We start from the raw sequence: 23,528 nt of genomic DNA, 5'->3' as shown, positions 1-23,528 counted from the left end.
CAATGTTTCTAATTTGTAGAAGACAGAATGAGCTTCATATTTCTGGATGCATATTGGATAAGTAATAAGCTGCTCATTTGTTTAAAAAATAAACCTGTAAATTGAAAATGTAAACGCTATTTATTCAAGTAAGTACCTAATTTCAGCCTACTTTGACATAAGTAATATTTTTGCATTTCAAAGGACCTTAATTACTGGGGTCCATTAATTTACTTTAAATTCTGTTGAATGTCATTCCTTTTGATAATGGGATAAAAGAAACATATTCTTGGCCAACTCTGTCAGTTCCTAGTTTTATGGTTCTTGAAATATTATTTAGTAACTTTAGGTCTCAGGTTTTTCATCCATAAAATAAGAAAGTTTATTCTAAAGACCTTTGTGGTTTCAAGTCCTTGATTTTCAGTACATAAATGACTGCCTCTTGACCTTCTGAAAGTAGAAAAAAAATGACATAAACCTACATACATATAAATATAGTTCTATAGATAAGCATAGTTCTATACATTATATGTGGATGAATATCCCAAGTACGTTTCTTATCTTCTTTTCCCCTCCTTCTGTTCAAAATACAAGACTGCCAAGGAGAAGCAATTGAAATTTTGGAGTGAGAAGATTCTTACTCCACCCTTCATAATTGGGAAATGCCTCCTGTAGGAGGTAAGATTTAGGAAGCATAAAAAGAAGTAGATGAGCTCTCTTTGCAAGTGATATAGGCCTCTCAACTGATAAACATGATATCTTTCTCTTAGTTGTCTATCAGATTTAAGGATTTGAACCCTTTTTGAACCATCTGGGTCCATAGCCACAATTTGTCATAATCTCTCAAATTAATTCTCAGTGAATGGGATGGTTATTGCTTGAGCTTTGGCCTCATAGAAATAACCTATTCTCGAGGCTAGATATAAAATTATACATTTTAGGAGAAAAGTCAACTGAATATTCATAACGTTCTGTCATCTTGTAGCTACGCTGCTGTTTTCTTGTCTAAACAAACCGTGTACTGTATTCCAAATTAAAGCAGAAAACATTATTTCTCTTTGATGGTATGATGAAAATTTGGTATCCTTAACTGGGATGCTACTTTTTGGGGAAAATACTATTTTTGTACGTGTTTTCAAATGATAATTTACTGATGCAAATGTTTGGAATTTGTTTTAACATAAGACAAATGGACTCATCTCTGACTCTGAGCCAATATGCAGGGAATTCCTTACATTAGTTTTTCACCTTCCAGTTTCCAACCTGACTGTAATAGAAAAAAAAAAGCTGAAAAACACCCAATATTTCATAATTAGTTTCCTTTTTTTCCCTTTAGCCAAACCAACAACTTTATCTCTTCCTCTGACCCCAGAGTCACCAAAGTAAGTATTAAGAAGTGTAACCATTTTCAGAAAGGGAAGGGGGTTCTAATACATTTGGCTACAGCAACTCCATTTCAGTTTGTTTTTATAAATGTGCCATATCTTCCAGTGATCCCAAGGGTTCCCCATTTGAGAACAAGACTATTGAACGAACCTTAAGTGTGGAACTCTCTGGAACTGCAGGTAAGCCTTACTCTGTGTGTGTGTGTGTGTGTTTGTGTGTGTGTGTGTGCGCGCGCGCTGCATGTTGAATCATTAACTTTATTATTTACACAATTAATGAAATCACAAAGAGGAGCAAATAATGGTGGGTACAAAGTTAACCATAGTTTTCAGTTATTTATCTGTTTTTTTAAGAGAAGACATTTAATGTGTCTCAGACTTGGGCTAGACCTTGCAATGTATATAATTACTCTGGATCCTTAAATAACTATTTAAGATTAAGACACCAAAACGGGAGTAGGAGAAATTAACATATATTGATCTCCTACTCAATAAATATGCCATGCATTTAAGTGGTTTCGGCTAATTTCACAACAACTTCGTGAGGATGGTAGTAGTTTTCTTATGTTTAGGATGAGAATATATTGTTCAGAGATTTGCCTAAAATCACCACAAATCCAGAAAGCAAGGAGCAAGGGTTTGCATGCACTCTTACTAATTATCATGCTTCATAGAATATTTTCTTACTTCCTCTCATACAGGACAGGATATTGCTCTCCTAAAGATATACCATTGTTATGTCTTTTTAGAACAGGAGAAAAATGATAAAATGCTCATCCGCCAAAATAAAATGTTCTTGTATATTTTAAACAGGATCAGTTTTCTTCACCTAAAACTTCTGAACTCATTTAGCAAGGCTCTATTTTATACTGAAGGAGGAAGAAGCTTCAAAAACTAAGATACCCCTGAGAAATTTATTAATCCCAAAGGTCCTAGTCAGACTGAGTTTGTTGTAAATAATGACCTTAGCAGAAGTTGTATCCCAAAGATACTTGGGCCCCACCAGGTTGTGAGTCTTTAGATGTTTGAACAAAGTTCCTTGACCCTGGCCCTTGATGATAAGAGTGAAAGAGAAAGTTAAACACGATGCTTTCATCCAGAACTATGGTGCCTACACGCACCTTGGTCATTGTTGCTAAGTTTAATTTCACACTTTGAGTTTGCTAAATTACCTCTTTATGAGGGTCTGTTGCATGATTGCATGATCTGGTAAAGCAGTAGAGTAGTGAATTTCATGGCATTTATATACATATTTTAAAAATATGTGATTGTGTCACATATGCATATAAGTATAGACGTATGTAATATACTTTATATGCTTTTATCTATGAGCATATATATTCAGTTATAAACATAGAGACATATATACATGTGCATATATATTTACTTATAAAATTATACCATAACTTTTTTTTTGCTTTTGGGTCATAACATTTTTTAAACTGTAATTTATACATATGAGAAACTTTTGTAATGTTTTATACACACACATACACATTTGAGTTCTTATATGACCTATGAGGGTAAGTATTGTGTAGGTTTATCTAAAAAAGTTGATTTAAGTATATATAATTTTTCTCTTAGTAAAGGATTTTAACATATACTTACATATCAATTTTCTTGACTTATTACTAATAAATATCCAGTTTCTGATTAAAGATGCAGACCTTTGGCTTGAAACTGAGCATGCTTATTGGGAATTAATCCATCCTTGTAACACAAATCAAGAATTAGTGCATCCCAGATAGTATCTGCCATTTGTTTCTTGCTCTTCAAAGGAAAAGAATTGGAAATGTGTGTTAGAATGAATGAAAAATTCGTTTTACATTTGTTTATGAATTATAATCATAGATTTTAATGTTCTCCCGGTGTTTTTTTGGTATGGTCCACTTAGAATTATGGCAGCCTTCTTTTGGTTCCAGACCTTTATTGAGTCTTTTCATAGAAGCTTCCCAATCAAATTTCACTTATATTTTTATGTTAATATCATTTTAGTCAGCAATCAAAAGGGTAATAACAAAAGGGTTTTGATAAAGTACATTAATTCAACTTAAAGAAATCTACAACACAGGAATACTAAGAATATTGTGGATATTTGTGTGTAACTTTGCTTTAAAGAGCATTGAGAAAGCTTCCACTACATATATACCAATCATGAGTTTTACATTAAGTAAGCACTTTTTTACTTTGCTCTGATGAAAAATGCTATTAGCTTATAATATAAAGTCTCAGGAGTCTACAGGATGAAATACAGGTCTAAGATACAAAATAGATCAGTGGAATTTTCTTCTGTGGATATTTTTATGTATTTGTCAACATTTTACATATACTGGTGTCCCTTGATATCTGAAAAGATTGATTCTCTGATCCCCTGAGATGCTTAAATTCATGAATGCTCAAAAGATGCAGAATAAGATTCACATGTTACCTATGCATTTCTTTCTCTATGCCTTAAATTATCACTAGATTAATTATAATGTCCGATAAGATGTCAATGCTATGCAAATTGATGTAATTCTAGATAAATTAGGAAATAATGACAAAAAATATCTACATGTTCAGTACAAACAGCCTTCCGAGGTCTTACTATACAGGAAATATTTTCAGACTACAGTTGTTTAAATCAGACAATGTAGCGTGTGCAGAGGCAGAGGGCTAACTCTGTGTAACTCTGCATCTTGATTTTTTTAAATCAAAATTTCAGTATAAACATCTTTGGAACTATTGTCGACTGTTATTAGATTTTGAATGTGCTACATTAGCTATTTTTTTACTAGGTAAAACAATGTTTACATGATTTGTTAATAAATCAAATATTTGCTATTGTTATATATTTAGGTTGTTTTAAAATATTGCCATTTTGAAATAGTAACACTTATATAAATTGTAAATTTATATAAATTCTTAAATCTTATTTCTCATATTTAATTGTTAAGTAACTATTAGTACTGAATTTAAGAATTTATATTTTGGGGGCTTCTGATTATTCTTTATTATTTTCAAAAGGGGTATTTCCATTTACAATTCTAGTGAAATTGTTTGGTTATACTTGTTTTATTACATCTCTGCTGGCATTGGCTATCTTCATTTTAAAAATCAATTTTTAATTTTGGGCATAAATACATGTAAAAGTATTTCTTCATAAGTGATATCATATTATTAGGGAAACTTGTGAAAAGTTTTAGCATTTCTCTTTTGATAGATACCTAAATTTAAATAATTTAGTTATATTTTTGAAAAAATACTTGCCTTTTCTATTAAAAATTATTTGCAGCTATTAATAGATTTATAGAAGATACTTTTAAATATAGTTGTGATTCTTAAAAATATATGCATTGATTAATGTTTTTCTCTTTAACCAAAATGTATCTGCTTAACCAAAATGTATCTTCTTTATTCTTGGTACTTTGAAAGATTTGAGGTTACAATGAGTATCAATTATCACCATTTTTTTAAATACCTGCTCTCTGCTTGCGATATGCAAGATACTGGTAGAAGTATAACCATTGTAAGACATAGACACTAATCATTGTGAAGCATGTTACATAGTTTATGGGCCAAAATGGTGCTAAATCAATGCTCAAGGTATTTAAGATGTGGTTTTATAGTCTGCAGGAAAGATAAGACATTTTACAAGTAGAATGAAGAGAAGGTAGTATTTAGTATGTACAACATTTTCCTATTTCCAAAAAAGGTGGAAGAGAAGATAGTTTTAGTTTGTTGAGTACGGTGATATTAAGTGCTAAAGTTCAAATTTAAGAAACAGAGTTTCGGTCACAATGTATTACAGCAGCATTGCAAATACATTCAAGGGGACATTTAGAGCTGTGGCATGAGCAGATGAGTAGTTGGGAGGCCATGAAGGAGGAGGGTAGGAACGGTTAGGACTTGCCTTCGGAGCTGGTGTGTGAAGGCAGAGACTAGAAGACAAGTTGTGTGGTTTTGTTTTTGCATAGAATTAGTATGGATTTGACACACTACGTAATGTGAGAGGTCTGTGAACTCCACTATGTCCAAGAATCCTTAGCAAAATTTGTTATGTAGTTATGTTTGAAGGATGTGACAATCACTGTAATATTATGCTTCAAAAGAATCACTAAAGGGACCTGAGAAATAGTTCAGTCCTCAGAGCCATATGCTCTTGCCTCCTCACCAGCCTTATAATCCAGGTAATCCCTGGAAACAGGAGGCCCTAGCGTCTCTGCACCCCACCCCCCACACCCCACACTACCCCTCCCCATCATTGTAATTCCTGAAACCACAGGCCCAAGCAGCACCATTTCTTGGGGGCCTCTCATTGGTCCACTGGCCTAGTTGGGATGGTAGTGAAAAGGTTAAGGGAGAGCATACCTTGTCTACATCATCTTTTCATTACTAAGACTCTTCTATATCTTTGATCTTTTCTGAGCCATTTTCCTCAATTTTAAAGTCATATTTATAGTATCCAAGTTTAATTATGGTCTAACTTAAAGTTTTAAAATATAGATTGAAACATAAAATTGCTATCATTCAACAATTTCTGATATCCAAAAATGGTAATTTAATGTGAGCACCCTGAATTAATCTACTCTACAAGCAGAAAAAATGTTAATAAAAATAGTCTATGATGTTTTTTGGACAGTAGATAGTCTAGTGAATCTATGCAAAATATTGGCACTGAAATTCGACAAACTTAAGTTCAAACTCCAGATTTAACCTACCACCATCTAGCTGAATGGCCTTTGGTCAATTTAACTGACTTCTATTAAGACTCAGAATCCCTACACATCAAATGAAGAAAAATACAAAACCTGAATCTCATTAAATTACTGTAGAAAAATAAAACACAAAAATGTCTTAATGGTTCAGAGTCAGCATAAAAAAATATTCAGTTAGCATTTGCTGTTTTGTTTAAATTTTCTGTTTACTTAGTCTGCTCTTTGTTGTTCCGATTTTTTTGAATTTTTGTCTAGAAATATATTAACATTTCCCTTTCATTGGCCTTAATACTATATCTTTTTTGGCATACTCACATAGGAACTTATATAATCTTTTTTTTTTTGCATGGAAAAATCACCCAAATTTCCAACAAAATTGTCCATACACTGCTTTCAGTGTCAATATCGGAGTTATCAAATTAGGATAGGAAAATCTCCTTGATAATTTCTCAGTGACAGCTACTTCTATAATTACTCCGAAGTCTGGAGGTTAGATACTCCATTCTAGTGTATACTGTCTTTTTGGTTTTCTGCCCATTTTACTTTGAGAGAGAGAGAAATAAAAAAAGCTGTATGCTGATCGAATCTCTGGTGAACTCTAGGTTCAGAGCAGGTTTGTCTGACTAGAGATTATGTCTCTTTCTTAAAGCCTGAATTTTAAAGCTAGTAGTTGACATCTGTTATGTTAAATAGGTTTCATTTCATTTGCCAAGTGTCATTGATTGGTATTGGCTGCCAGGAGCACTGTGTTGAAAAGGATTCTAAGGCCAAGTCTGTACTCAGTGGGAATGTCATGATCAATTAGTGATGTCTGCCACGGTAGCAGCAGGGGATAGAGAGGGTCAGAGAGGGTGTTTCTGTTGTTGATCTGCTGATGTTTGGTCTCTATTTTATACCCTTAATCTGTTCAGTAGTATCAGAGGAAGTATCTCAAGATGCCCCCTATATCTACTCTTCCTCTGCTCGCAATTTTTCTAACAGTTTCCAAACATTTAGGTGGAAAAGTAAAGAGTCAACAAAATTCTAAGACCTCCAGAATAATCCCTCTGTCCCATCTGCAGCGTCTTTGAGAAACAGGAGGGATGAGATAGGAAGTTTGCTTTATTAGATATCGCCAGCTGGTCTGACTTTGTGATTGTCCTAAACTAGCTCATTTTGGCTGATAAAAAAAAACGCTTCTCTTTTACAGGTGTAAAAACTAATTTGATTTCAAAATAGCTGTTAGTAAAGCAAGATGAGAGAAAAGAGAATGCTCTTTTGGCAGAAGGCATTCAAATCTATTGCATATGGAGATTTCCAGAGTGCTAGACTTTTTTGTTTTTAAAATGGAAAAGGCAAAACAATGTCAGCTCAACCAGATGATGATATTTCACACAAGCTATGAAGGAATTTGGTTAGGTACCAAAGTGACTGACCCTGAAGTTTCATGTTTGTGTCTATGCAAATGGTTTCGATTATTGTTGTCACCAAACTGATTTTAAAAAGTAGCATCCTATTTGATAACTAATTAGGAAAATGAGAAGAGCAGACTCACCCCCTTAACACAGTAGTCTTGGCAATGCTTTCCTCCATTTATATTTTCCATTCCCCCCACATCCTGATTTTAATATAGTAGGTATCATTTATTTCCCTTTTCTTTTTTTTTTAACTTGAATTGAATATGTGTTTGTTCATACCAAGATCGGTGTTTAAAGATTATTCTTTCTCTGTATTTAAGGGTAGCAACCAGTGCCAGGGATCAAACCTGGACTCTCGCATGCAAAACATGTGCTCCAGCTTTTTGAGTATTCCCCAGACCCAGAACCAGATACTTAATATATTAACACATTATTGCTGGAGTGACCATACAACAGGTAGGGCATGTGCGTGGTTGACCCAGGTTTGGTCTCTGGCATCCCATATGGTTTCCTGACTGCCAGGAGTGATTCCTGAGTGCAGGGCCAGGAGTAATTTGAGGGCAGAGTAACCCCTGAATTACCACTAGGAGTAATTCCTGAGTTTAGAGTAACCCCTGAGCATAGCTGGGTATGACCGAAAAAGATCCCCCCGCAAAAATAACAAAACAAAACAAATATATTGCCTGCCATTCTTTTGGCTATCACTTATATTTCTGTTCTCCCTCATTTTAAGTAAGCCATTCAGAGTTACTTCAATAACCTTACTACTTTTTTTTAAAAAAAAAGTTGTATACATTAACCAACACTTTTGATTTTCTTCTTTCTAGTAGAATGCTCTAATCATGCCCCTTTTTTTTTGAGTTCCCACTTAGCAGTTCATTTTGATAAACTAAATAATAAAGGAACAACATGCATTTGCTGTATACCCTTCTTAGATTTATTTGTTTTCTTATGGGAAATCACTGGGAAAATAAGTCGAAGCAAAATACGAGCAGTACTTGGTGATGGGTGATTTTAAACAGAAAACCAGCACATTCAGGAACTCGAAGGGTGATGGTGGTGCTGATAGGTCTTAGGATCCAAATCTAACCCTGAAGAATCCATTCATTCGTCAGGAAATACTACACATTTTCTGGGATGGACTGCCACACCTGTTCCAATGTTTAGAAGTTTTGGGGTGTGTGTGTGTGTGTGTGTGTGTGTGTGTGTGTGTGTGTGTTTGTGTGTGTGTGTGTGTGTATGTGTGTTTAGGGGGTGGGGGGTAGGATCGGGCCACACCTGATGTGCACTCAGGGAACTCTCCTGGAAGTTCTCAGGGGATTATATGGGATGCTTCTGATCAAAACTGGGTCAACCACATGCAAGGCAAGTGATTTATCAGCTGTGTTTTTTCCTAACTCCCAGCATTTCTTACTGTCAGAAATTTCTTCTATTTTTCCAACCAAATATTTCCGTTTCCATTTGAAAACACTTATTTTTTGATCCTACATTTGTCTGTAAAAATAATTCCTTTGTTCCTCAGTTTTATTTTCTGAATATAGGGCTAAGTTCTTGCCATACTAGCTTTTTGAGTTTGGTGTGGACAGCCAGAAAGCCAGGCTCTTTTTCCACCCCTTGATTTCTGCTCTCGCTTGTGGGAAAGTGAACAAGGACTAACGAATAAATCTTCATCTTCCATGAATGATAGTTGGGGAATTGAGCACATCTCAGAGGAATGTTCTGAAGCTCTTAGTAAGAGCTTGTCCCCTGGTGATCAGGGGAAATATGCTAAATATTTTTTAAAAAGCAGTAAGGCAGAAATTCTCTTAATCAGAGCTGATGGAACTGATGCCAGCCAGGGTACTAGGAGGCCCCTCTGCACAGTTGTTAACATTTTTCTGCTGTCTCTTGAGGGGCTCCAGCTTCAGGGCAGAGGGGGAGAAGGGACAGGGCACTGGACAAGCTTTATCAACAGAATATTTTGAGAACTGGTGTAACAGTCACAGTTCATACTTAGTATCAGCCCTTCCTATGCTCTCGTAACAATCGTTCCAAATTCTTGTGACTTAAAATAGTGAGTAGAAAAAGTTGCCCATCTCTCTGCCCAGTCTTCCTCTTTTGGTGAGTGTTCAGAGGGATTAGAAATTCATCTTTTCCTTGTTTTTTATGAAGACACATCTGAATTGGCACATGACAGAAGGAAAATTCCAATCTCAAATAAACTCCAGGACAAGTTAGAGACAGCGATAGATTCTGTAAAACATACTAAACAAACTAAACAGGACTTTTAGAAAATCCTGTGAAAGTTACTGGATGGATTGTGATGCATGGACTAAAGAAAAATAAGCAAATAAAAAAAATAGAGCACAGAGCAGAAAAGTCATTATTAGTCACTCAATTAGATAAACTCAAGAGATAACTCCTCTCAGAAAATCATTCCATATCCCTTAATGAATAACAAAACAAAACTTGTCTCAGACTTTTTTTTTTTTTTAAAGAAAGGGGTGTTTAAAACGATGGCTGTGGAGTGTGCACCACTTCTCCCAGATTTGCTGTGCAGAAGTGCATAAGTGTGAGTGATGTAGAGGTACTTGTTTATTATAGAGCACATTTCAATGCAGTAATCATAAATATTGCTAAGGTTGTGCTCTGTTGAAATATGACCTACATACTCTTGATTGTTTGTGTTACGTGATTTGTCTGACACCCATTACATTCTGGGTAATAGCGGCCATTTGTTGCTCTGCACAGCAGGCTCTTTTGACAAAAGAAAATAGGCAGCAATAAAAAAGCTATAGTCTGAATTACATTCTGCACAGTGCTGCACTGCTGCGAGTTTGTGCAAGTGTGTTAACAATGCTCTGAACTGCCTCTTGTCAGCCTTCAGCCTGTAATGGCCATCTGTCCTCACATAAATCTGTCAAAACCTGCTAAGTTCAAGAGAGAGCATGGAATATACCTTGTACTGTCAACACCCAAATGTACACATTCCCTAGAAAATCAACACATGGAAAAGAACCTGGAGGTTATGGGAAGCCTTAGCACTTTGATGTAGGCTTGCAGGATGAAATTGAGAGTCTGGACATTAGGGAGAAGATGAGCAAAGGTGGCAGCATTAAGGAATTGAGGATGGAGTGTTGTCCAGGTCTGATGGGGTGCTGTGGGCAAAATTGAGCATGGAGAGTTGGGGTTAGGAAATTTGGTTCACTCAGCTGCAGTCACAGGATTCCCTGTCCCATTGGTTCATCTTAAAAGTTTGACAAGATGTTAAAACAATGCTCCTCACACTTTTATTTTGCTTCGTTACAAGTATGAACCAACTCTAGCAGGGTAGAGATTTTGAAGCGAGTCTGCAGGATATGAAGTATTATATTCTTTGGAATTTATCAGTCTCATGCCAAGGTAGTCTTCGATTAAAGGTGTTTTAGTGAAACAGTCCAAAAGTTGAGAGAATGATCTGAATTCCTCTCCCCTACCCACTGACTCATTAATCCTCAAATATCTTCCATCCAGGGGGCTGGAGCGATAGCACAGTGGGTAGGGCGGTTGCCTTGCACGAGGTCGACATGGGTTTTATTCCCAGCATCCCATATGGTCCCCTGAGCACCACCAGGGGTAATTCCTGAGTGCAGAGCCAGGAGTAACCCCTGTGTATCGCTGGGTGTGACCCAGAAAGCAAAAAAAAAAAAAATCTTCCATCCAGTAAATAAGAAGTTTTCATTGGGGTTGAACAGTATTAAGAAATGTACAAGCTTAGTATACTCAGCGGGTTCTATAAATTGTAAGCACAGACACAATCAAATAGGCTTATTTCCAATTGCAGAGAGTTTCAAGCTTATTAAAAAAAAAAAGAACCACTGTGTCCGTGAGTCCCAAAATACCAGCATCTGCAAGGTTTCTAGTCCATTGTAGGTGCCCACTGAATGTCTGGTTCATTGCCATGGGCTGGCCAGTGTGCAGTGGAGGTTGAAAGACTGTTTTTAACTCAAAAGAAACTACTGTAAGGGTGTTGTCACTCCTGAGAGCAACTTGAGAATCAGTTATTTAAGGGATAATGAGCTTAGGTACTAGGACAAGGGTTTCAAATGTTCAAGACTAAAAAGAATTTCTATATTTAAAATCCCTAGATAGCAGGATTATTTTTAGAATCAGTCTCTCTTTAATAGTGGCCTAATTTGGTGTTTCTGAAGTTTAGGCTTTCCTTTTATAAGTCTAAAATGTCAGTCAAAATACATATACCTGAGGGCAAGACTATGTGCCAAGGGGACACTGTAGGGTGGTGGCTGTCGCTATGTGGTCTGTGAACTATCTCATTAAAAATGTTTTACCAGCTGCCCAAGTGATTCTTGGCCCATGAGATATGATGCCCACTATTAACGGAGGATCTGGAAAAACACAAATAAGAATGAGTCGAGTGTTTTCCCAAAATACGCCCTAGCAGCATCCTTCTAAAAGTTTAATACTCCGTTTGGAGAGTCAAGTTGTAATTCACATTCAGGAAGAGATAAGAACACAAAGAAATAGCTGCTGAGAATCCAGTGGGTGTTCCTGGCAAAGAATTAATGAGCAAAATTAAAATTTCCCTTGTTTGGGGGGTAGGTCTCATTGAGAGTTAGATTTCAGAATATTGGGTGTAATTTTCCCCAATTCAAGAGTATTTCATGGTCATTTGCAGATCAAGAGCCCATTGATCTCAATGTGTTTAAGTTGCTTAGATTCCTATGAAGAGAACCTGTCATTTCTTTGCGGGGAATTGGCATCTCTAAGTGAGTGGAGAAGGAAAGGAAGCTAGCATGTGTAAGAGAAGCCAGTGTGCAGGAATGGATCTGTGTAAAAGGGCAAAGGGTAAAAATTAAAAAGAGAAAGAAGAAAAGATTTAGCTGCTTGGGGCTAGAGCGATAGCACAGAGGGTAGGGTGTTTACCTTGCATGCAGCCAACCCGGGTTCAATTCCCAGCATCCCATATATCCCCAGAGCATGGCCAGGAGTGGTTCATGAGTGCAGAGCTAGGAGTAACCCCTGTGCATCACCAGGTGTGACCCAAAAAGAAAAAAAAGAAGCAGAAAAGATTTAGCTGCTAGACATGTCTTCAATGGAGTATAAGACAGACTTGACTATGAAGGAGGGGAAAAAAGGGCAAGGGTCCTTCAGTGATACGACAGACTCCATCTGGAATGGGTGATGTCCCTATCCTCAAGACCAGAGTGGTACAGGAGCTGAGTGGCCACTGCTGAAGGACATTAATTCCTCGTGGCAGGACATTGGTGTCTCCTCCTCTTAGTCCTCCTCTTAGTTTGCTCCCCCCTGTCTTTCTGCCCCTTTTCTGGGCTGAACTTCCAAAGTTCAACCTCCTTTCAGTTTGGGTTCCTTTACTTCCTCCAATGAAGGGGAGTTATAAAATTGTCAAATATTTGCTGGAGTGCTTTTACTCTGGGGAAGTGTTCACTTCCTCCATCTCTTTACTGGAAGGCAGGGGAGAGAGGCAGAACCTTCCTGTTCATGCCCATATTGCAGATGGTTAGTAACCTACTCGATTATTTCTATGCCCATAGTTTTCCAGGAAGACACAATTTCTCTGTGCTTCCTTGGAACTGACAGTTGCCTTAAGGCCAGAATTTGTTACCAGATGCGTTTATATTTGCCAAATAGTGGACCCTTGTCTTCCTCACTAGAGAGGAGACCGGAAACTAAACTGCTCCCTATAAGCATAAAGTCATTTGAACTCCATTCTACCCTTCTTCAAAGTTGCATAAGCTCTGGAGCCACTGCACGAGTCTTCCGTGGCAAAATGCACTAAGTAGGACTCACTCAGGGGTGGAATTTAACGGATGCAGGAATGATGCCGAGGCTCTCCAGTTTGGCTGCAGATGGGATTGTTCTGCCCGTCTCTAGAAAAGCCCCAAAGGCAACCACTGACAGCTTCTCCTTCTTCCTTTATTTTTTATTTACGTAATTAGTTGCTGAGGCTTTTATTCATTTCAGTCCCGCAGCCTCCTAACCCATGCTGATGTGCTCTAAATAAAACGGTCCACCGCCGCCGAGCTATTTAGTGTTACTGTTCACTTAGGTTTCTGTTGCAGAACCATATTTTAGACAGAATGTATTAGTTATGCTTACAAGAATGTATTATCCCTACATTAGCCATGGTTTACTAAGTTAATGAACTGTGGAGACAAAGAATCATTGCTGTCGAGTTGTAGAGTTGTCTAGTCCATGAAATCCTTTCTTAGGTCTTACTGAACTTACTGGGAAGTTGCCTTTGGTATTCTCCCACCCCCAAACTTGATGTTATCCTATCCATTTTTAATTTCAGTTGTCTAAATTTTTTTTTGGCTCCACAGTGCATTCTTTAATTCAACCAAAAATCCTGAGCCACTAGCATCCTCTAAGATTTTTGTGGCAGACAAATGGCTAGGAAAGTATTTCTGTGATTCCCCTTGAGTCCCAATAACTCCATTTGCCCTCAGACAAATGACATGCTATTCTCGAACCCGGTTATGATTGCTAATTCCGGGTGGGGGGAAGCTGAGGGAAGGGGCTGTGCCTGTTTTCTGGGAAGCAGGATCTTTGCGTGACTGTCTGAAGAACAGAAATCTATGGTTTCCTGCTCCTGCTTGTCACCATAGATCCATCTTCCCTTGGTACCCCGAGATCAGAGGGAGAGACTTCCAGAGCTGTTCATGAATGTCCTTCTGCTTCATGCAATTTGAACAATGGTCTGAAATCTTGGAAATGTTCAAAAACATATCCTGGTGTGTGTGTGTGTGTGTGTTTTTAAATCTCTTTTCTCCCCTTTTTTTCTTTCCTCCTCTTCTTTTTTTTTTTTTTTTTCCAACGTGTGTGCTCTTAGGCCTAACTCCACCCACTACTCCTCCACATAAAGCCAACCAAGATAACCCTTTCAGGGCTTCTCCCAAGCTGAAGCCCTCTTGTAAGACTGTGGTACCTCCACCATCCAAGAAGCCCCGCTACAGTGAGTCTTCGGGTACCCAAGGCAATAACTCCACCAAAAAAGGGCCCCAACAGTCTGAGCTGTACGCACAGCTCAGCAAGACCTCAGTGCTCACCAGTGGACAGGAGGAGAGGAAGACCAAGCGGCCGAGTCTGCGGCTGTTCGGTGACCATGATTACTGTCAGTCAATTAATTCCAAAACGGAAGTACTCATTAATATTTCACAGGAGCTCCAAGACTCCGGACAACTAAACTATAAAGATGCCTCCTCCAATGGTCAGGGGCAGATTTGTTCTTCCACAGATTCAGACCAGTGCTACCTGAGAGAGACTGTGGTGGCCGGCAAACACACCTCTCCTTGCAGCGCCCGGAAACAGCTCCAAGACCAGGAAATCCGAGCCGAGCTGAACAAGCACTTCGGTCATCCCAGTCAAGCTGTTTTTGACGACGAAGCAGACAAGACCAGTGAACTGAGGGACAGTGATTTCAGTAATGAACAATTCTCCAAACTACCTATGTTTATAAATTCAGGACTAGCCATGGATGGCCTGTTTGATGACAGCGAAGATGAAAGTGATAAACTGAGCTACCCTTGGGATGGCACGCAGTCCTATTCATTGTTTGATGTGTCACCTTCTTGCTCTTCTTTTAACTCTCCGTGTAGAGACTCTGTGTCACCACCCAAATCCTTATTTTCTCAAAGACCCCAAAGGATGCGCTCTCGTTCAAGGTCCTTTTCTCGACACAGGTCGTGTTCCCGATCACCATATTCCAGGTCAAGATCACGGTCCCCAGGAAGTAGATCATCTTCAAGGTAAACCTGGCCCAAACCTACCCACAGCCCTGGCCCTCCCCAGACGGTACATAAATGCATTCAACCCTGGCAGCACTGTTCCTTTCGCAGCTGCCTCCCACTCCTCGTGGACCTAACCAGGTGGATGTCACCTTAAGGTGCCTCTGCCCCATATTCTTGCCCATGCAGTGTGAGCGCTGAGCATTGCGACTGTGAGAGCAAGAGAGTAATTTGGTAACTTGCTTATGGCACTTTTCCTGTGGGAAAGCTGCCCCATACTGGGAGAGTGGAGCATCCTACGGATAAAACTGGCAGTGTAGCTTGACTAGTGCTTGGCACTAATATCTGTAAGAGATGCTGGGAGACAGGCATCCCTTCCTGGCCTCTGAGCTCATACTCCATGATCACAGACTGTCAATGAGAAATCCCACTCAGGACTGGGAAGAAAAAGCCACTTTCTATAATCGGCTGTTCCAGAGGCCATTCTGTCCTGCCGGCGAGCTGGAGTTCAGTGGCAGTTGCAAATGCCCCTTTTGTTTTTTTTCCCTCCTCTCAGATCTTGCTACTACTATGAGTCCAGCTACTGCAGACACCGTGCACACCGAAATTCTCCTCTGTGCGCAAGATCACGGTCGAGATCCCCCTACAGCCGTCGGCCCAGGTAATGATGCGCGTCTGCTGGCCCCTGCTTGTGGTGATGAGATATTACCCAAAACCCGGCCCTCTCCCTGCTCTCTTGGTCATGTTGGCTTGTGCAGATTGCCCTGGTTGGCTTAATGCTGAGGGTCTGTTTCTTAGGTATGACAGCTATGAGGAATATCAGCACGAGAGGCTGAAGAGGGAAGAATACCGCAAGGAGTATGAGAAGCGGGAGTCCGAGCGGGCCAAGCAAAGAGAGAGGCAGAGACAGAAGGCAATTGTAAGTAAAGAGCAGCTCTCTCTGCTCTCCCTTCCTCTGGCCTTTCTCGCAGCCCTGCCTGAGCCCTGCTCTCTTTCTTCCATCCCCTCCCCTCCCTTCCTGTTCTCTCCCCTCCCCTCCCCTCCCCTCCCCCTCCCCCTTCCCTCCTCTCTCCTTGCCTCTCTTTCTCTCCCTTCCCCTCCCTTCCTTCCTCTCCTCCCTTCTCAATCCCCCATATCCCCATATAGACAAAACATAAGAATGTTTAAGTGTATAGCATTCCGCCTTTTTTCTTTTTTTTTTTTTTTTTTGCTTTTTGGGTCACACCCAGTGATGCACAGAGGTTACTCCTGGCTCTGCACTCAGCAATTACCCCTGGCAGTGCTCGGGGGACCAAATGGGATGCTAGGATTCGAACCTGGGTCGGCAGGTTTTGAACCTGGATTCCAACCTGGGTCATACCTGCTGTGTTATTGCTCCTAAACATCATTGACTTCTTAATCCTTCCCAACACAAAGTACTATAAAACAATCTATGAGGTCAATCTCTCTCTCTCTCACTCTCTCTCTGTCTCTCTCTCCCTCTCTCATTTTGAAGTTCATCTTATTTGCCAGTACAGAGGGATTACTGATAATTCAGATGGATACGGCTCCATTTGATCAGTGGTTGAGTGTCTTTACTGCTCTCTTTGTTATCCTGTGAATGAAAAATAAGAAGGTGCCATATACTATAGCTTTTGTCTTTTTGGCAGATGTAAGGATTGGATTGTTAATATTAGTTAAATTAATAGGAGTATTTACTAAGAAAATCCTTATTTATACCTGTGCTAAGTCAACACCCAACAGGGTAGTTAACACAATCACACAAGTAGAAGCTACTTCTCCAGTTGACCATTATCCATCTGGGCGTCACTTACTGCAGGGATTTTCCATTCTCTCGATGTACATACATTGTTCATTCTTCTGCCTAAAGGTTATATTAAAGCATCTTTATTCTCTGCAAGTCACTACCTTTTAAGGAGCGACTTACTAACTGTTCTCTCCAATTGCTTATCAACCTAGGCCTGGAATAGAAAAAAATAGGGCACTATGATTTTCATGGTCCAGTCTGTGTCCACAGCAAATATTCCTAATTAATTAGGGGACTCTTGACTGCTGAGTGGCCCCAAGGCCTTAGGTCCTTTCCCAGCTCAGGGCTCCAAGGAGCCATGGCTAATCCATCTGCAATGGCACTGCCTTGCTTTATAGCAGCTGCTGCCCGTCTATGTTTGGTACTCAGAGGCATTTCAAGGAAGATTTGACATATCTTGTGGACCAAGGCTCAGAGAAATTATTTTTAACTGTAAAGGTTAGGTTTATATGGCATCTTGCATTAAACCCCTACCACCCACAAAATATTGGAAAAACCTACATAAAAGTGCTGACAAATAGGGTAAAAATTGAGTATTGAATAGTTATCAGCTAGAGGGACTGAACTGAGAGATCTATTCACCACAGGCCTTGAGGAAAAGGAAATGAGAAGTAATTGAATGCCAAGGCTAAAGGTCTATGGTATTTACTGCCATTCAACTTTGACTATACCTAAAACTGAATCAAAATCCTTTTGCAAATTATACTTTCTTCATTTGTTCACAACTTTCAAATGAGCTGTGATGTTCTGATCTGCCAGAGAATCATTAGTTAACACTTAAAAAAAAACAAATGAAAGTTAAAAAATTACTTTTTCTAATTTTGATGCACTAATAGCTTATTCAGTAATTATTACTCACATTTACATAGTGCCATGTAGTTTATACAATAAGTTAGAGTACATTTAACCTTTCAGAACAGAATCATGTTGAGCCAATCTGTTGGAAAATAGTTATTTCAGAGTTTGTAAATTCATATTTTATGAAATATTTCATACTTACCCCTAAAGTATAACATTAAAGAGAAAGATGAATTTCATCATATATTGGCTTTTTGGGGGGCATTTTACAACAAAACTCTAATTAAAATCATGTAGATAGTGCAGATTAATTACATGAACTTAACTTAATTTTTCTGAGATTAATTTAGCAAAAATATTTATATTAAATAAAAGGAGGTAACTTTGTATTAGTTTTGGGTATTTCCATATGCTCAAATACAATGATCATTCTATAGCTCATAGAAATCACTACCCTCTGTTTAGAAGTAGAGACAATTTTGCCTTTTTCTTATAAGTGCTGACTGAGTCCTTTGTTAACCCTTTAACTAATTCATTTTGTTTTTCCAGTCCTCTTTGAAAGATGGCTTGTAGAGTGCAAATGCTAACTTGACATGTTAAATCATTGAAAGCAAAGTAGAACATTTGGGAAATTTGATCTTTGGGGGTTTTGTTTTTTATTTTCTAAGTAAATTAAAAAAAATTCACAGCCATACAATTTGCTTTACTGGCATCGTAACCTAACAATACAAAAAAATTAGTATAAAGATTGGTACTTAGTGCGAGATCAATTCTCATTTGGACCATTATGTGCTCTTTTAACTTGGAATGAGTAAAGATTCATTATTCTATGTGATGAAGATTTGTGAGTTTCATCGGATACAAAATACAGTAAGACCAGATCTAGATAGACACTCAGGAAAACAATGTGATAAATACACTTGCCATGGGCACATCTGTAATATGGTATTGTCATGCATATAGAATCCCATACACAGGAAAGAAAAAAATCCACAGAAGGCAAGATTGATCTGCATCCTCGAATGAGGGACACCAGATAGTTCTCCATACCTGTGCTGTCCAACATGGTAGCCATGAGTCATAGGACCAGTTCATTCAGTCTAAAGAGAATATACACTGTTAGTATGATTCAATTTTGAAGGAAGTACAAAACTGTCAAGCTACCCATGATGTACTCGATATTGCTAAACACAGTAACAACAATCTCACAATGGAGACGTTACTGGTGCCCGCTCGAGCAAATTGATGAGCCATGGGATGACAGTGACAGTGACAAAATTAGTACAAAATATTCTATTAATATTTTATATCAATAACAAGTTAACATAAAAATATTTTGAATGTATTGATAAAATAAACTCTCAGTTTTCACTAAAATCTTAAACTCCTAGACATCAAAAATCACATATGATGCATTATAATTTACTAGATGTTTCTATTTTTTTTTTTTTTTGCTTTTTGGGTTACACCTGGCAATGCTCAGGGGTTACTCCTGGCTCATTCACTCAGGAATTATTCCTGGCGGTGCTCAGGGGACCATATGGGATGCTGGGAATCGAAACTGGGTTGGCTGGATGCAAGGCAAACACACTACCTGCTGTGCTATTGCTCCAGTCCCACATATTTCTATTTTAGACAGAATTTAGTTCATATTGAATGTTTGGAAAAGAACAAGGCATTCTGGGAAACTGCTGGTATTAAAGTCAGGGCACAGGAGGGCAAGGCCCTGTGGTCTCCGTGAAAACAGACCCTTGAAAGTCCCTGTAAGTCCTGATAAAAATTTCAAAGTCTGTGTTGAAGGCATGGGAGATCTATTTAATGAGTTTACCCACAGGAAGATTTTTCTGATTGATTTCCTTCCTTCAAATGATCTGCTTTCTTGTGCCATAATGCATTTGCAAAGTATATTTTTATGGACTTGGGCACTGAGATACATGCAATGATTTTTGGCTCATTTGCCTGGATTAACTTGAAAAGTCATTTCCAAAACAACTAAGGAAACTAGGGCAGTCTTACACTGGCCTGCTTCTTTCCCTCCATGTTTTCGATATGCACTTAAAGTGGCATACTTGGAATAACTTGAATGATGTGCTGGATTATCCATTAATTAAGATCAATCATATCATTGGAGGTTTAACAAAACTGAGATAACAAAGGAAATAAAATATGTTAAAATTATGCAATAATGGACATCTTTAAAAAGTTATATAGTCTACCTCTGTCTTATCTGTTTTGATTGTATTTTGTTTTTGTTTTGGGGGCTCAGCAATCATTCCTGGTGGGCTTAGGGGAGCAGATAGGTTACCAGGGATCAGCCCAGGTTGGCTGCATGCAAGGCAGTGCCCTACCTGATATCCTATTACTTTGGCCCTTATTCTGATTGTATTTTTAATTCCATAAGAAAATGATGTAGAAGGTTTACAAACTTTTCTTTTTTGCTTTTTTTTGGTCACACCCGGTGATGCACAGGGGTTACTCCTGGCTCATGTACTCAGGAATTACTCCTGGCAGTGTTCGGGGGAGCTTATGGGATGCTGGGAATCAACCCAGGTCGGCCGTGTGCAAGGCAAATGCCCTATTCGCTGTGCTATCGCTCCAGCCCCAGGTCTATAAACGTTTCTTTGTTATAGATCTGAAAATCTTTATATATACCAACTATAGTGCATCAAATCAGAGTCAAAAGAAGTCTAATATTTAGTAATTACTAATAAAGCATCATATATTGTAGTTGAATATTGCCATCATTCAGTTGCTGCTTTTCTCCAATTACCGTATACACTTTTTTTTCCCCAACCCAATTCACCCTCTATCTTTCTCAGTTTTGTAGACTAGAAATAATTCAGTTTATATTGGAACTCTGCACAGTAGAGTTTAGCACTTAATTTCTAAACTGTCACTGCTCTAATTTCTTGTGGAGTTCTAGGTCCAACTCCATTTGCAATCTGTACAGTTTCCTGCCAGAAAGCATGATAATGGCATGTTAATTTAAAGGGCAAATCTAGGTCTTCTGATATGACTCGGCACTTAAAACCAAAACCAAGTGTTTCAGGGCAATTGTGCCATTTCAGTTTTCTTTTTCATTGTTCAGTGTGCAACTCAGAAGCTAGAAACAATGAATCACCATGGATAATTATCAGCTCCTTCCAAAAGGGGGAAAAATGTTCGATTTCTCATAGTTATTCTTTTTGGGGGCTGGAGCGATAACACAGTGGTAGGGCATTTGCCTTGCACGAGGCTGACCCGGGTTCGATTCCTCTGCCCCTCTCGGAGGGCCTGGCAAGCTACCCGTGCTGTATTAGATATGCCAAAAACAGTAACAACAACTGGAGACGTTACTGGTGCCCGCTCAAGCAAATTAATGAGCAAAGGGATGACAATGACAGTGACAGTGATTCTTTTTGGAGAAAATCAACTGGTTTTAAAATCAAACCTTTTTATTTATTTCTTTTCTTATTTATTTATTTTGACTACATCCTATGATGCTCAGGACCTATCCCTAGGTCTGTGCTCAAAAAAATCACTCATGGCAGGATTCAGGGGGCCATTTGAGGTGCCAAGAACTGAGCATTATTTCTCTGGGTTTTTGAGATATTTTTTTTGCTACAACACTTTCATATAGGTAGATATCTAACATACAATAGGAGCCTAAGCTTCATATTTAGAAATGATCGATTTTATCAAGTGAGTTTGCACTGTTGCTTTTTTGTTTTCTTACAAGAACTTGTCTATTTGCATCATAACACTATATGAGCTCGTAAGAATTTTAATTTGAATTTATTCACATTAATTAAAATTTAGCCATTAAGGGAGAAATATTCTTGGGAAGTACTCAAAAAATGAACAACTTTGGAAAATCAAATTTGTAATTTTGTTTCTTTCTAATAGTGACCTCAAGTTGTAGGTATTTGGGTGCCTACTGATTTAGAGTTAGTCAATATGAATGGCAAGAAGGAAAAACACATTTTTTAAGAATCTTGTCTGAGGTGCTGGCATTTCTTTCTATTCCTTTTGAGGTCCATGTAGCCCCCACTTTATCTTTTAAAGTGAGTATGTAACTACACAATTCATTCAAGAGATGACATGGATTCTCTCTACCCATCTTATATCTAGGAATTGTAATATCTTTGAAAATCTATTTTTTGTTTCTTGGGAAAATTATTCCAGCAATGCTCAAGGATTGCTCTTAGCTCTGTACTCAAGGATAGCTATTGGTGATGTTGGAGGACCGTATGGGGTATTAGGGATCAAAACTAGATGAGTTGCCAGCAAGGCAAGCATCCTCTCTATTTTACTCTCTATCAAGCCCATCTTTGAAATTTTTAAGGAAGTCGTGTTTTATCTAATTTTGAAAGTGATCACAAATCTTTAGTAGCTATAGTTGTCATTCAATTATCTTAGCATAAGAGGAGAAATTTTTTTTTACATTATTCTTACTTAGAAATGTACGCTTACTGTATCTAGATTACATTAGACAGTTACTTGTTGTTATCTAGCACTTCAGGTTATTATAGAGAGAAGGACTGTTCAAAAACCAAAACAAACCAAAAAAGCACCAAGTGTACCATCTGACACATTGGAGCTCAATTAATGTTAATTTTCTTAATAATTTCCTTTCTTAGTTGTCAAGCTGCTATTACCATGAGTATCTTATTTTATGAGAAACTACCATTGCATGATTTACACTCTTTTAAAAAATATTTTGATAATGCAAAGTCAGTTAATCCAGACAGTATTTATCCCTGTGTTTTCATGTGAGGATTTACTATCTATAAATGCAACATAAATCCTCAATTTTATGATTCAACTCATCAGTAAACTACCTTTTGTGGAGATTGAAGCTAAAAGATATTTGACAAATATTCCCTCCTCCTCAATAGTGAAAACTAGTCTGAAAATCATTTTTCAAGGAGCTTTTTCCAAAGGTTTAGAGTTCCTCCAAGCCTTATGATGTTGGAAATGTTATTAAGCATTTTGATTTCTTTTCCTTTCATCGCCTGTTTAGAAATTAATGTCTTGAAAAATTGGCTGCAAATGTTAAGGTTTTTTTAAAGATATGGAATCTATTCATCTGTCTAATAAAACTACAACATATAAAAGTAATCGGTTCTTTGCTAGACATTTTGGCTAATCTTGGAAAGATTTTTTTTGTCTTTGCCTTTTGGATCTTTAAATGTATTTTAGTTTCATTATTAATACTAGAAAAAAAATCAAGCACTCTAATCATTTTTTAAAATGAGAATTTCAAGATACGCTTAAACTCATGTTTATGAGGTAGCAAGATGTAGTTCCATTATTGTTTCATAAAAGGAGGTGATAGATAAATAGGAACTCTAAGGAACCGTGGACTAGCCTTCAGCTTTCTCTTTCTCCTGTTTAGGTTGTGCCTTCTTTTTATTGTAGAATATATCAGTATTTGATATAAAAGTCCTCTGGTTTATCTTTTTTGTGGGATCATTGTTGCATACAACTTTGTATAAAGAAGCAATTCAAAGACTGTCCCAATATGTCTGCATATGGATGTGCATATGGTTGATTTTAGCTTTATCTTTGAATTTCCTTGGATACGTAGACTGTGTATATTCCCATAATGGTAGTTAAGCAATTTCTTTGTGATGGTTCAATTTCTTTCTCTCTCTTCTACATTTCCCCCTCCTTTTCCTCTATACAGTAGTAACTTTCCTAAAAAGGCTCATTAAAAAAATCCATAACTTCCATGCAAGCAGGCGCCAGGAAGTTTAGAT

At 38.0% G+C, this 23,528-nt stretch overlaps 1 protein-coding gene across 4 annotated transcripts in view; it reads left to right on the top strand.

Annotated features, from left to right (window-relative positions):
- The window catches only part of PPARGC1A (PPARG coactivator 1 alpha), a 713,065-nt gene that overhangs the window by 675,188 nt on the left and 14,349 nt on the right, over positions 1–23,528 (top strand). For all 4 annotated transcript variants that reach the window (XM_055140706.1, XM_055140707.1, XM_055140705.1 and 1 more), the window contains 5 exons: positions 1,316–1,361; positions 1,471–1,544; positions 14,288–15,203; positions 15,739–15,843; positions 15,981–16,101. In XM_055140706.1, the coding sequence (XP_054996681.1) occupies positions 1,316–1,361; positions 1,471–1,544; positions 14,288–15,203; positions 15,739–15,843; positions 15,981–16,101 (1,262 nt within the window). The remainder of the gene's footprint in view (positions 1–1,315; positions 1,362–1,470; positions 1,545–14,287; positions 15,204–15,738; positions 15,844–15,980; positions 16,102–23,528) is intronic.

Source organism: Sorex araneus, chromosome 5 (assembly GCF_027595985.1).
Source record: "Sorex araneus isolate mSorAra2 chromosome 5, mSorAra2.pri, whole genome shotgun sequence".
Taxonomy (NCBI): domain Eukaryota; kingdom Metazoa; phylum Chordata; class Mammalia; order Eulipotyphla; family Soricidae; genus Sorex; species Sorex araneus.
This window is presented reverse-complemented; position numbering and strand designations above follow the sequence as displayed.